The following is a 14,885-nucleotide window of genomic DNA, read 5'->3' on the forward strand; positions in this document are numbered from 1 at the left end:
ATCCAGGTAAACTTTGGGGTTGATTTTCCAGCAAACTTCGAAAATGTGAGGTGGCATGATGTGGCCCTTACTTAGAACCACATTTATTTGGTTGCTGCCCTATTCTGAATAATCCGTTTCAATAGCCAAATTTAAAAAGTCTTTGTGGGTATTCTTTTTATTTATATTAACTGCAAATACTGAGACATAATGGGGCTACTGTGAATTAGGGGCCAGTTTTATAGGAGCATCCTAAGTAAAGATTTTACAGCAAAATGTTTGTTCACATTACATTTAAATTTCTGCATGTTGGTATTGTCTGGGAAACAGAGAGAAGGGAAGGAATTCCAAAGACAAGTGATTTGAGGACTGAAGCTATGGAGTAGAAAGCTTTTCAATATCTGGGGGGCTCTACAGTGAAGGGGTGTGATTTTGTTGCTTGTCAGGTTGGTCAGGGATATTTATGTTGAGAGGACATGAGTGTAGCAAGTTTGTCAGGGAATATTCTGTTGAAGTATTTGTAAAACAAGCGTATGGATTCAACATTGAGGTGATAGGTCAGGGACTGAAACTTGGTAGCCAGTGCATGATCTATTAGGTTAAGAGTCGAAGAGTAAAAAATTGCTGATGCACGAGCCTAAATGTGGCAACAATTCTTCATACATAAGCAAATGATGGCTTTATAGAAATATAGGATACTGGCAAGTGCGAAAAGTTTTCCTACCTTCTTTGTGAAATGTAACCATCCATTAAAGACTAGAGATCATTTTCTAAGGATTCAACATTACTTTGAATATGTGTGCATTTGATTCGCCTTCATATCGATAGATCAGAAACATAATGAAGTTTGATTAGATCTTTTGGTGACTTAGAAGGTCAAGAACAAATTCAAAGTGTTCCCTCAAATAGTGGCAATAGAGAGGTGCTCAAAAAGCCAACCCAACTTACCTTGTGGGAAATTTTAATCAAACGTTTGGAATACCAACTTCACATCCCTGCTTGCAACCGCCAGATCAATACACACAAATTATAAAACTAACCATAATCCTCTCAGTATTCTTAAATCTGTGCCTTAAATCAGTGTTTTTCAACCTAGTTTTGATTTTGGGCTCTTCAATCCAAAGAAAATTTTTGTAACTCTTCTACGTCAGAGTTCTTTACATCCTTTCTGACTGATTCTCAATCAAGAAAATAGTTTACATATTATCATATTCTGAAGACATTAATTCCAGTTGTAAATCAAAAAATAATATTGATTAGATAAATATTTTACTTGAATAACCTCATTATTAATATTATAATGATAACTTGATTATTATAACCAATTATTAGCAAAGAAATGAATTAAAATTAAATTTGGCAATTACAGAAAATTAATTATAAAAACTAAAGAAAAATGAAAGATAAATTAATCAAAACATCTTTTAATTTAAAGGAGTTTTTTTTTAATTTAAAACTAAATACAGCCATTTGTAATAAATTAAATAAAAAAATAACAAAATAGGTTGTTAGAATAATTTTAAATAATCATAATTACATAAAACGCATATTTGTATTTTATGACTTAAAGTTTAATGCTGATTTCAATAAATACTCAATTAATGGTAAATTTTTAAAAAATGATGATTCAATGTATATTATCAAAGTTTAATATAGATGAGAAATATAGACGAGGATTTTTTATAGTTTTATTAATATAGAGATGCAGTCGAAATGTATTTTCCATACTTGAATATAAAATACATTTTGGCCTTGATTTTTAATATATACTAGGCGGGGGGCAAAATACGCTTATATGATATTTTAATTTGTCCAGATTTCGTACATATTATTACAGAGTCATGATTTCAAAAGTAAAGTATTTGGGTGCCATCAGCTAGAATCGAAACCGTAGAATTCAAAGTTGGTGACATTACCACTGTTCCAACATCACACGCATGTATACCAGTTAAAAATGAAAAATACACGAAGAGGTGAATGTACAAAATGTTTAACGATTTTTTCAATTTTGACCCATTTTTTTTTACCCTTTAAAAACAATTTTAACTGGCTGAAGACCCATAAAATAACGACCCATAAAAAATCCCCTAGCACCACTCTGCAACTTTTAATTTCGGAGGAGATAGAGTTTGAAAATATGGAAACAAACGGACAGACATAGCCGTTTATTTATTAGATTACTCTCAGTATCTTGCTTGAATTATACTGATCAATGTTATAGAATATGCACTTTTCTTTTATTCCATTCCATCCATGTGGAAGACTTGAAAATAAGGCTCTTTGTTGGATGCTTTATCCCGCTCCTTCTAGGAGCATGCCTTCACAAACCCTAGCAGGCTTTGCATTTAGGTCATGATTTCTGATAACAGCCGCCCAGACTCCCAGAAAATCACAAGAAACAAAATTTATTTATGCATTGTTCACATATATTCTCTATCTACGACCCTAGCAACACATGTGTCTACACTGCGTGTCCAATTATTAACAAGATAACATTTTTTTACCAGTTTCAGAAACTTACCGGTAGTTTCATATGAAAAGCTTCAGAAACGTTGGCAATGCTGAGCTGATCGTACTGTGAAATTTTCATACTGTTCCACGTAATGTAAACAACTTGCCATCGTAATTGCTGAATCCATGGTATTTAGGGTGTGTAAAGGCAGTTTGTTTCGTCAATAAAATGTGTCGTAAAGGTTGTTTGAGTTACTCTGAGAAGAGTACTATTACAGAACAGCTAGCAAAAGTTAAAACTACCGTCGAAATATCGAAAATGATAGGAAGGTACCATCAAACTGTGAAGAGCTTTGCCAACGACCATACAAAGGTACGTAAGAGAGCTGATAAAGGTAAATCTAGAGTTGTTTCATGCCGTTCTAAGTTGTTCAGAACCCAGGGCAGACAAGTCAAGAAGTTTTTGACCAAGCCGGATTGAAGAATGTCTCAAAAAAATACTCGATGTCACCTTTTGAAGGAAGTGGCAAAGTCTGTTAAACCTGTGACAAAGCCTCCATTAAAGCAACATCACATACAAAACCGATAGAAATGGGCAGAGGACAACATGAAAACGGATTTTTCCAAAGTTTTGTTCATGGATGAAGTGCGTTTCACTCTTGATGGCCCAGATGGCTGGAGCAAGGGATGGGTCCTAGATGGACGACATCGTCATCAGCATTTAAGGCGCCAACAAGGTGGTGGTAGGATAATGATTTGGGCTGTGGTTATTGGAGGTATATTAGTTGGCCCATGGGAAGTCCCAGAAGGTGTAAAAATGACGTCAAATGCTTACATAGCTTTTCTGAAGGAGCACTTTGAACCATGGCTGAAGAAGCAAAGTTTGACGTTCAGAAAAAACATTATTTTTATGCAGGATAATGTTCCCTCGCATGCAGCAAACAAAAGCAAAAGGGAATTGGCAACAACTGGTGTTCTCTGGGCAATGGAAGATGGAGTGACTTGCGAATTCATCAGATTTTAACCCAATTGAGAATCTTTGGAGTATCATGAAGCGATGCCTCTATGCAGTGGATGCTAATTTAAGAGCAAAGATGAGTTGTGGGATGCTCTCCAAGTAATAACTTGACAAAATCATAAATTTGACTAATTCTGTGGACCAACGTCTTTTGCAAGTCATTCATAAAACAAGATCGCATATCCCCTAATAATTATGTCAACATAAAAATTGCCATGTAGTTATTGTGTTCTAAACATTTTTCCTAGTCATTTAATGTTTGAAAATTATTTCAATAAACAAGTTATGGGTATATTGTGTTTTTTTTTCTCAATCTCGTTAATAACTTGACACACTGAAATCAACAGATATTCCTATCTTTTGCCATAGTTTTGCTAATACTGCTTTAAATAAGTTTATTTTCGGACTGGAGTAGCTAAATAGTATCGTAAACAGTTTTTCAAAGTTTCATGGATTTTTATTCACTCGTTCCTTAAATCTTTAAAAAAATGCAAACTCGTTAATAATTTGATAAGCAGTGTAGATTGTATTGGGACAATAATGTATTCCTTCTTTGGTACTATTCACTATGCATCATATTACATGTTTGTATATCCTTTTTATATTTGTCTGCACCAAATGTTTATGCGAGAATAAATGTTTGACTTAGCTTAATGGCCAACTATAGTCGAAGCTACCCAAAGGTTCCCTTTTCATTTGTTGTTACACCAATAAGGTGTAGAAAAGCGAATTACTTTATTCAAAGGATTACTCCACTTGCTCTTGATCCTCTTCTAATAATGCTGAGTGGACATCAAGTGGACATCAAGTACCATTTTAAGTCTTTGATATAATTCGACCGAGGATTGAACCATGATCTCCCAATTCATTAGCAAATACTCTTAACATTGTGCTAAATGGGCCGGTTAGAATAAATGTATATGCATATAAATCAAACTGATTCTTTAGTATTGAACTTTTTTGTTCTCTATTCTAATCCTACCCAAAATAATGTAACACACAAAATCGCGACCTCATGTTTGGAGAAAGGGAGAAAGGGATAATCAAACAAGTGGTCACTAAAAACGTAAAATTTAGAAGATAAAATATCTATTAGCATTAAATATGAGTGAATATTTTTAAAAACAAAAACTCAAAATCTCCTCACTATTATCGTTATTAAAACATGTTTGATTAAATACATAGTACTATAATAGAGAAAGAAAATAAACATTTCTTATGTTCCATCACTAGAAGGAAACTCATCATACATTTTTAATACAGGGTGACCCCCCCAAAAAAAAAAACGGGCCCGACTCTAATTAGGCCCCGTTTCTTAGTGTTTTGTCCGAATGAAATGAAACTTTTGTCATAACTAATTTATTATATTCAAAACATCACATCAAAACACTAGAATCTTTAGCCTTTTTTTTATCCGTTCTACAGCATATGTTCTAGATGGCCTCCATTTAGCTTTTGTTTTTTGGGGTCACCCTGTAGTAAGAAAAACCTATCTAGATAAAAAAAAAAAAAAAAGAAGCTCTACCCGGTTAAGTGGAGCAAACAATAGAATAAGTTAAGATAAAGAGTAAAGTTATATTAGAACTTTATTGCATTATCAAGTCAATAAGAGTTACAGAAAGGAGAATAAGAGAGAAACCTCTTTAGGCTATGACATTTCTAAGCTAAATGCTTCTCATCAGAAGAGAAGAAAAAGCCGGCATTATACAAATGTAAAGGTAAAACGACAACACCGACTAATTCTAATGCATATATATTAATATATAATTTGTTTACATGGCACACTTCGCTAATCAGTAGTATCTAAGGCAAATAAACACTTTCAAAGGTTATGTGTTCATCAGTAGTAGATTATTTATTGCCTGTAGTTGCTGTTGTCGTTTTTTTTAATGATCTTTGCCCTAGCCATCACCCTGTGTGTCCCACTGCAGATCCGTGAAACACTAAGTACCACACTTTCAATTTCAGACGAAAAAAAACAATATAAAAAAAAAAAAAAAAAAAAAATGAAATTCTTATAAAATTAAATTTTTTAAAAATCCCAAAACAAATACTTACCCAGCATTTCCTGGTATTCTTTGCTGCAAATTGGAAGTGGGGAAATGGAAACAAGACGAGGCTGAGTGAAACCAACCTCTTTAGCAAGTTTGTAAAAATCTGTCCAAAGCAAAGCACTTGTCATGCCTTCTCCTAAAAGTAAGAAAATAAATATTTACATATTTATTTAGATAAAACACTGCTTTCTTATTATAGGGGATTTTTTTTCTTCTACGGGATAACATAGTGTTGCCTGCAACAACAAAAATGAGCAAATAATGGCATCAAGTATGGAATACTGATGAACAGAAAATAACGTTAAAGCGGGATTGGGTGAGGCAGTGTCATATCTTATTACAAAGATGTACCATCTTTCTGAAACCGAAACTATGTCACGTTACTTGAAGATATTTTTTATTGCAAAACATTGAGAATGATTGTACTATTTCACATGCAAAATGAAGTACTTTTATTGAAAACCGGTTATGTCATGAATACATATTACTATTTACATGCCAACCTATGAAAGCCAGATGTGACACAAGGTCATTTTAATGAAATTGTTCTATAGTGGATGTGGCAGATGATTTGACCATGTACAATGTGGCACTTCTTTTATCAACTTCATAGTGCACCTGAATATTCTAAGCGTAAGGGAGCATGATACATTAAAGAAGATCTGACTTGAGCGTGTAAGGATAATTTTATGCATACAACATGACAAACATCAATCTTTGGGTCAGACAACATGGAGAGCACGCATGAGACGTTGTCTGGTGTTGCCTACATCAGAGGCACTCGCAGGATTTTAAATACCAAAATAATGATCGTTCTGCATTGTTTCTGACTGGAGATGTTAGGATAATGTTCGCCCGTTGCTTGCAAAAGTGACCGGGATCGTGCAATTATTCTGAGTTCAAAGATAGCTTGTTAGACCGATTCAGGTTCTGAAGTATTTCTCGCATGTTGGACACTTGTGGAATAATTTTGTATCAGAGGAGCTGAAGGAGAACTTCAGATTGTTCTTGAACCGTTTCTGCTATCCTCCTGCAGGTCTTTTTCCTTTGGGCAGTTCACTGTACAGGAGTGGCTTTGGGAACCTTGAATCAGGCATGCAGCATATATGATCAGCCCAACGAATCTGGCACTGCTGTAACATGGTGTGTATTGACAGAAGGTTTGATCGGGCTAAAACCACTGACACAAAGATGTCATACCTTTATATCTTCATCTATATCATGTAAATATGTGTTGGCCTGCATGTTTTAGTGGTGGATGCAAATGGCAGACGTTGCGGGTGATAGATATCCTGTCAACGGAAAAGGGAGGCGCACAGAGAATTGAAAAGATGCTTGGTTGAAGTGCTACAAAATGAATAACACTAACTTCAAGATGATGCATTACTGGACAGGTTTTCCTATTTTTCGGTTTTAAAGATAAGCAGATAAGTGAGAGAAAGAGAGAGAAATAACAAGAATTAGTTTGGTTTAAGAAATGATCTTAATGCGTGTTATCCGATTCATTCTCAGTCACTAATTGAGTTATGATTCAACAATCTCTTCTCTCTTCCCACTTGTCTTTTCTTTCTTCAATTCCAACATTTATGACTGATTTGGTCTTCTATAATAATAATTCAACCATGCCAAGCAGCATGATTTGATAATAGACTGATTTGGTCTATAATAATGATTCAAATGATGCTGCTTGGCATGATTTGAATGGTTAAAATACACCCAAACAGAAAATGACAATTAGTAAAAACTAACTACCATACTTGACACATTGTATAATAAATGACCTCGATATCTTGTGGCACACTGAAGCAAGTCAAAAAAAAATATAGCCTCATGAAGAGGATGGCCTCCCATGACAGTTTAAATATCCAAAATAGACATTAATACAAATTTGCATTTTCTTCTTTGCGTGTCTTTGAAGCATGTAGTTATGCAACAGTTTTTTTTACTCTTTTTTATGAATTCCTTTGCATTATTGTTATATATTGCAAGCTCTTTCAAGCTGCACCGATTAGACAGTAGAGGATGGACAAGGGATTGTTGCATCGTATGGGCCTCCCCTCTGGATTTGCAGTCAATTGGGTCAGTTTGTAGCCCCATCTGGTGATAGCAGCTTCTGATCGCTTCATTTCTTTTTTAGGGTAGTTAAATATTTTTCACTGGAGCGAGAGAGAAAAAATATGAGTCATTGCGTCACCTATTGTGTTTGGATTTTATTGAATAAGGAAACAGTGAGTTTGTAAAAAAACAGGTAGATATAAAAAGACAAATGACAAACTCCCAAATTAGTTTCTCTTTGCTTGTTATATATTCCCTGTCTCTCTCATATATATATATCAATTTTCCTATACAACAACGGGTTAAATTATATTACTACTCTGGTGATATTACCTTTTGTTTATATCTGACTATAGACTTTTCTAATCTTTTTATTCTTTGTTACCATTGACTAATAAATAGTAAGACAAAGAGTGATGAAAGCGACAGATGCTATAAGAGTGAGGGGAGTCAACAGTATGTCGTGAGAGAATAATAGAAACTTAAAAGATGGCTGACTTAATTACAAATTTTATCTAATTAGAAGAATCAAAATAGTTTGTTTTTCTTTTTCACACATAACTCAATTACAGTACTGAGGAATATTTTAGCACATATTTTGTTCAATCGAATATATTAGGAGCAGGATAGGCTAATACCTTTTGCAGACGTATTAAAGAAATTAACTACATAGCCACCTCCATTTCAAACCTTATTACAACGCTTAGTATTCCTAAATTGTCACTCAACTAAGTACTGTCTATGCCTATTGTTGCTTTGCTTTGATGACCCAACGAGAACTGATGTTTCATTGAGATTTAACATTTTATACGTAACACAGTTGATTGGATTTGACATTAAAGCATATAAATACGATATTTAAGTCTCATAAAATACTTTCTTATTTGAGGATGGAGACTGCCTAAATAGTTGAACATTATTTTTGTCTGATGATATTGTCTTTTAAACATTTGATAATGTTGCTATTGTTAAGTGCTGAATTTTGCATATTCATGTTCAACTTCTTAAAAATTCATAACGAAAAAAAAAATAAAGATGTCAACTGTTGTGCTATAATCATTGCATATCAGATCTTCTGATTACAACGGTGCCAAATGCCCGACATTTGTTCTCTATTTATTCAGATATCTTATTTGCTATACCTCTCTGAACTTGCAAGGTTTGATGCCTTTAAGCATCTTATCTATGTTTCTACATAGTTTAAGTTCTCCAGTGTGTTCATGCATCCTATTGGTGATGCCATTGTTGTGCCATGTTAACTGCGTATCAAATCTCATGATTACAGCAATGCTAAGGTTTGCTTTATTCATTTAGGTATCTCACTTGGATATATGCTAGCAACAAATAGGTCCACATTCTTAACTTCTCTGTGCTGATTCAACTTAATGAAATTTTTTAACGGATTATACTATATAAAATTTTAAAATTAAACGAACCCCACATTTCAGCATTGTCATGGACTGATTCAGGAACAGGTTTGTTAGCATACAAATCACTGAAGTACATTTCACCACCAATCTAAAAAAAAAAAAAAAAAAAAAAAAAAAAAAAATTATAATATTAATAATTAATAGTTCAAAATAACCTGGATAGAACACTACGAGAAAATAGAACCAAAGGAATGAGTGATACCATATAACATACAGTACTGATGAAAACATCCAAAATATTAAGTAAAATCCTTAAGTGTTAAAAATAGCAGCATAATCGAGAATATTAATCAACCACAACTAAGTAGCAATACAACAACAATATAGAAAAAATATTACACAAGTCCAAGCAACCAAAACCTGCCAGAAACTCCATAATTTAAGATCCCCCTCATCCACCAAAAAAAAAAAAAATTCTGTCACACACACACAGTGGCACGAGTATTGGCTGAAACAAAATAAAATGATTGTGAAGGCTCAAGGAGGATGGAAAGGCCAAGGAGGGAATGCATCAACCAAACCTCCACTGGTCGAGTGCAGAGAGTACTGGAACATTGGAGAGTCTTATTGCCACTAAAATTCCAGAGAAGGCCAATGGTCTTCAGTGAAACACAAAATTATTTGTTGGTACCACAGAAAATGATTGCAAAGAATCTGAGGGGAGAGGAAAACTGAGGAGAGAGAGCACTATTCAGATTTCCACTGGAAGAGCACGGAGAATACTGAAATCCTAAGGAGTCTTATCGTGATTCAAATTTCAAAGAAAAACCGTTGCCATTATCTGCAAGAACTCAAAGGTAAACGGCCGTTGCAAGAACACAAAGTGATATACAACGGTGATTAAAATAAGCAGGGAGTACTTGAAACCTGTAGTGACTTGTTACTTAGATATCAGGAAAACAATCAGTAGTAATGATTCGTATGAAAAGTCCTAAAAACTAAGAAATAAATATCACAATATTAATATCTATGTAATATGTATTTCAAAATTGAACTAAAAACTGATGATTTGAAAGCTCAAACTAGTTGGACTCTAAGGAAATTCAACTTTTTACATTAATTTGTATACTTTTTACATTAATTTGTATAATTTACTGTTAGCATTCTTTTTGAAATAATAAATATCCGTCAGGATTAATACTATTAACAAAAAATTATTTTTTTCTTCCATAAAATAATTAAAACAAATATTTATTTAAAATTATATTTATTTATTTAAAATTATGACAATTTAATTCGTTTCAAAACCATAGAGCATTTTTTTTTTCATTATCGTAAAAATAATTGTTACTTAAATATTATTTACTGCAATAAAATGAATGACTCGTTTTGAAAAACGTTTATATAGAATTGCACTGTTTCAAGTGACAAGATGACATAATTTGTTTTGGGACAATTTGAGTAGCATCAGAATGCCTTAGCAAGATGAGATTAATCACAAATGAACATCTTTGCTAATCTGACAATCTAATTTTTAAAATGTGTATAAAATTTGATAACGTACGAACATGCAGTGCTTTAGCATATCATATTACGAAAATTACCAAAAAGTTGGGAATTATCCGATTATAAATTTTCAGTACTTATTCATTAATTAATTACTTTTATAGTGATTTTGGGATGATTGGGTGGCTTAAATTAAATATAAAAAGATTTCATCTTTACCTTGAGAACTTTATAAGCTTCTGTGAAAAGTTTCTTCTTATCAGGAGAGAGGCACACAGTACAATTAGATCTGGAAGAGAACCAAACATAATTTTTTTCCATTATAAATTTTTCACCTTTTCTTTTCTCTGAAACAGACATGACAGAAGTTAATAGATACCCTTATCATAAGACTGTTGTCAGAGAGTTAGAGTTATGATTAAAGTTAGACAACCTTATTAATAATGTAGATGGCTCTCAGAGTGTCCTGGTCGACCTAGATAAATTATTTTCCCTTTCTGATGTATTTGAATTGGCTAAACACTCAGTTAACAGTGGAAAGTGTAATCCCAAGATTTGTGTCAGTTTGACTGATTCATTTTTTTTTTTTTTTTTTTTTTTTTTTTTTTTTTTTACATGGGGGTCACCACTTATCAAGGCCCAGGGGCCACTCAGGGATAAGGGTTATTGCGTGTACAGTAATCAATGAGATAGTATTGTAGTAATTATTAGTATTGGAGATTTGATAAAGTGTCTTACTTAAGGGGGCGGTTTGTCAGGAATTTGTTTATGTTGGATTTGAAGACATCCAAGTTGTAGTCAGGTGGGAAACAGGCAAACAGAAGAGAGTTCCACAATCGTGCACTTCTGAGAAAGAAGCTCTGCTCATGAAATCTACGTTTGGATTTAGGCACAGACAAAGAGTGGGGAAAATTATTGTCAGTAGTTTCAGCCAGACGGGTGTTTCTCGTGAAAGATTGGCGAGAGGGTACGAGAGATTGGAGCTCAGTAGGGCTTATCTGAAACTTTGACAATTCTAATGCTTCTTTGGTTTGTCTCATATTTAATAGTGATATATAATAGATGCATTGATATTTAAAACATATGAAATGTTTATTAATATAAAATATTGATGTTTCAAACTTTTACTACAGTTTTCTATGGTTTGGGTGATATCCGTCGACAAAGAAAGCAGAAAGAAAATTATTAGTCATGGAGACAAATATTTTGTGTTGGGATTCCAGTCCTATCAAACTCAAACATGTCAGTTATGCAAAATGGGGGAAAATCAGTCGTACTGGTACGAACATATAATGCCCACAAAAGCACAACACTATCATAAAGATGATATTCAGGATAAAGGTTCTTAAAAAAGGCTAAAGGGGTTGAGAAATGATTGAATAGACCACAGTAATACATCAAGATAGCTAGATGCAATCCTGGCTAAGCTTTTGACCATGTATGATAGAGAAAGAAATCCGAAATCCAAAGCTGGCTCTAATACAAGCGGCAAACGCAGAAAAAAATAATGACTAATGTTTTAAACATGCATGAACTATTTTTGTAGGGTCTCTATTTAATTCTACAAGTTTGTTTGTTTTTCTTTTTTGTTTTTTACATGCAGGTCACCACTTATCAAGGCCTGAAGGCCACTCAGGAATAAGGGTTATTGCGTGTACAGTAATCAATGAGATAGTATTGTAGTAATCATTAGTATTGGGGGTTTTGATAGAGTGTCTTAAGGGGACGGTTTGTCAGGAGTTTGTTTATGTTGGACTTGAAGACGTCCAAGTTGTAGTCAGGTGGGAAACAGACAAGTGGCAGAGAGTTCCACTGGCGCGCAGTTCTAAGAAAGAAGCTTTGCTCATGGAATCTACGTTTGGATTTAGGCACAGATAAAGAGTGGGGAAAATTATTGACAGTAGTTTCAGGCAGACGGGAGTTTCTCATGAAAGATTGGCGAGGGGGGGGACGCCGGATTGGAGCTCAGACGAGCACCTACCATGGAAATAACGATAAAACAAAGACAGGCTTGCAACGTCTCTTCTGTGGGAGAGAGGTTGCAGGGAAGAGAAAAGGGCATCCTCCACTAAACCACAAAGTCTATTTTGTACTCAGTCAAGGCAGGATAGGCTATTTTTAGCAGCTCCTGCCCAGATATGGCAGCAGTACTCCATCCTTGGACGTACTTGTTTGTTTGTTCATTCATGTTTGACGATTTTTGACTTATATAAATATTGTTTGTGTCTTCTCCAGATCTTAGGTCATCTCAAGTCAAGCTTTATTTTATTTTATTTATTTATTTGATTCGAGCAATTCTCATAATGCTTCTTCTTTGTGAAATTGTTTTCAGCATATGAGATTTAATTATTCATACTGTGTGATCGTTTTGTTTTTCATTTTGTTTTTTTGTTTTTTAGGTTTTGATATACTTTTTTGAGGGGGACAATTATTTGGGTCATACTTTGGAAGATCTTATTTTAATAATTTGCTTTGTGACAAGGTAATTAATATTTCTATACAAATTAATTAGTATTTGTTGCTTGTCAGATGTTATTTTCTTGGTACTGGATTTTGCATGGATAGTTTCTTTAAGAAACCCTATTTTATGAGAAGTTACATCATCAAATCATGTTTACTTTGTAATATTCGCTGCATATATTAACACTAAATATTAATAGGTAGAACTAGTTAATAAATACATTAAATTAACACTTTATCTGTATGCTAATATTAAAGTTGTTTTCCCAGACAAATTCAGGTATTGCTGCTAGTTTCTCTATATGTATACAAATTTTGGTCAGAATTTCAATTAAAGAACATTATTCTCTAAATATATATTTTGGTTAAATTCTAAAAATTTCATCAACCTTTTTAGATTCTGAAAAAATACTTTTTAAATGATTCGATTATTTTTATGATAAACAGTTCAGTTCATAATGTAAGTTTATAGTAAATGTTAAGTGTTGAGACATTATATTGAACAAAGATGGTGGTGAGAATCAGTTCTGATCTTGAGTGTTAAGTAATTTCTAGTAACAAAGATGGCGGCGAAGAATCAGATGCAGGTTCGTGACATTGACAACGACGAACTGATTGAATCCAAAATTCAAAAATTTTTATAGTAACTTTGGAAGCTTCTGATTGGTTGGTTATTATAACTTGTGGTTATAAAAACGATCGTAGAAATCATTGGAGTCATACCCTCATTACTCGTGATGGGGAAGGTCTCCTAGCGGCTTCGGCTGCAGGGAGACAGGGTAGTAGTACTCGTCAAGGTGAGGGCCGGGAACCGGCCCAGCACCTGTTGGACTGAGGTACGCCGCCTGGGTAATATCTAGGAGGTCCACCCTCCCAGGCCTTGCCACTGGGCTTTCCGGTGGAGTAAGTTCATTGCTTACTGCCTGAGGTGCCCCTACCGGTGAATGCCGACAGGGTTACTCAGGCAATTTTTACAATTGCAGGAGTGCCTCTCGTTTAGGGGAGCCTGCTGGATCCCCACGTTCCGGCCTTGTGCCACATTTTGCCGAGGTGGGCGACAAATAAATAACTACACCCCATTATGAGTCAAAAACATTTTAACAGTAAATCAGAGTTCAAAATAGACTTCGTAGCATAGTGGGGATGCCCTTTTCTCTTCCCTGCAATCTCTTTCCCACAGGAGACGTTGCCAGCTTGTCTCTGCTTTATCGTTATTTTCATGGCAAGTGCTCGTCTGAGCTCCAATCTATTGTTCCCCCGTCTTGACTTTACGAAAAAAAAAAAACTTGTCCAGCTGAAACCACTATCAATAAATTCCCCACTCTTTCTCTGCACCTAAACCTAAGCGTAGATTCCGTGAACAAAGCTTCTTTCTTAGAATTGCACACCTGTGAAACTCTTTTCTGTTTGCCTGACTTTTAGCTGACTACAATTTGGTTGTCTTCAAGTCCAACATAATTATTGATAAGCCGTCCCCTTAAGTAATCCAATTTACAAAATTTCCACTACTAAAGATTACGATATTGTCCCATTGACTACTGTACACTCATTAACCCTTATCCTCGAGTGGCCTATGGACCTTGATAAGTAGTGACTCCTATAAAAAAAATTTTTTCTTAAATCACCTCGATTACAACTAGTGTTAATGTTAAATATTTGTATGTGCTTTAACTAGTACAAATATTGGTAAAAACATTTGAATATAGGTTTATGTCTAGGCTGTTGACCTGCTAGGAAATAAGTTTGGTTTGTAAGAATCGGAAATGATAAAATTTAGGCGGAAGTGACGTCAGGCAGATGATTGAGTGGGTTGTGGTTCCAATATCAATGGAATGTGGAATTGACCTTCTGCACTGAGTTAAACGCTTTCAGGCTCTAGTGATTCTGGCCATCAGTTCATCCTTCTTGTAACAGCTAAATCTCTGTGTGTGTCTTCCCACTATGCTCCACATAAAAAAGTCAAGAGGGTTGCATTCAGGCAAGTTGAAAGAT

At 34.4% G+C, this 14,885-nt stretch overlaps 1 protein-coding gene across 1 annotated transcript in view; it reads right to left on the bottom strand.

Annotated features, from left to right (window-relative positions):
* LOC145283772 (arsenite methyltransferase-like) overlaps positions 1-14,885 on the bottom strand; it is a 46,563-nt gene that overhangs the window by 8,060 nt on the left and 23,618 nt on the right. The window contains exons 5-7 of the mRNA XM_080132829.1: positions 10,653-10,722; positions 8,994-9,075; positions 5,507-5,638 (exon numbers count right to left, since the gene is read on the bottom strand). Of these exons, the coding sequence (XP_079988955.1) occupies positions 5,507-5,638; positions 8,994-9,075; positions 10,653-10,722 (284 nt within the window). The remainder of the gene's footprint in view (positions 1-5,506; positions 5,639-8,993; positions 9,076-10,652; positions 10,723-14,885) is intronic.

The sequence above is a fragment of the Euprymna scolopes genome, chromosome 8, assembly GCF_053919585.1.
Source record: "Euprymna scolopes isolate OS-2025 chromosome 8, ASM5391958v1, whole genome shotgun sequence".
In the NCBI taxonomy this organism is placed as follows: Eukaryota; Metazoa; Mollusca; class Cephalopoda; order Sepiida; family Sepiolidae; genus Euprymna; species Euprymna scolopes.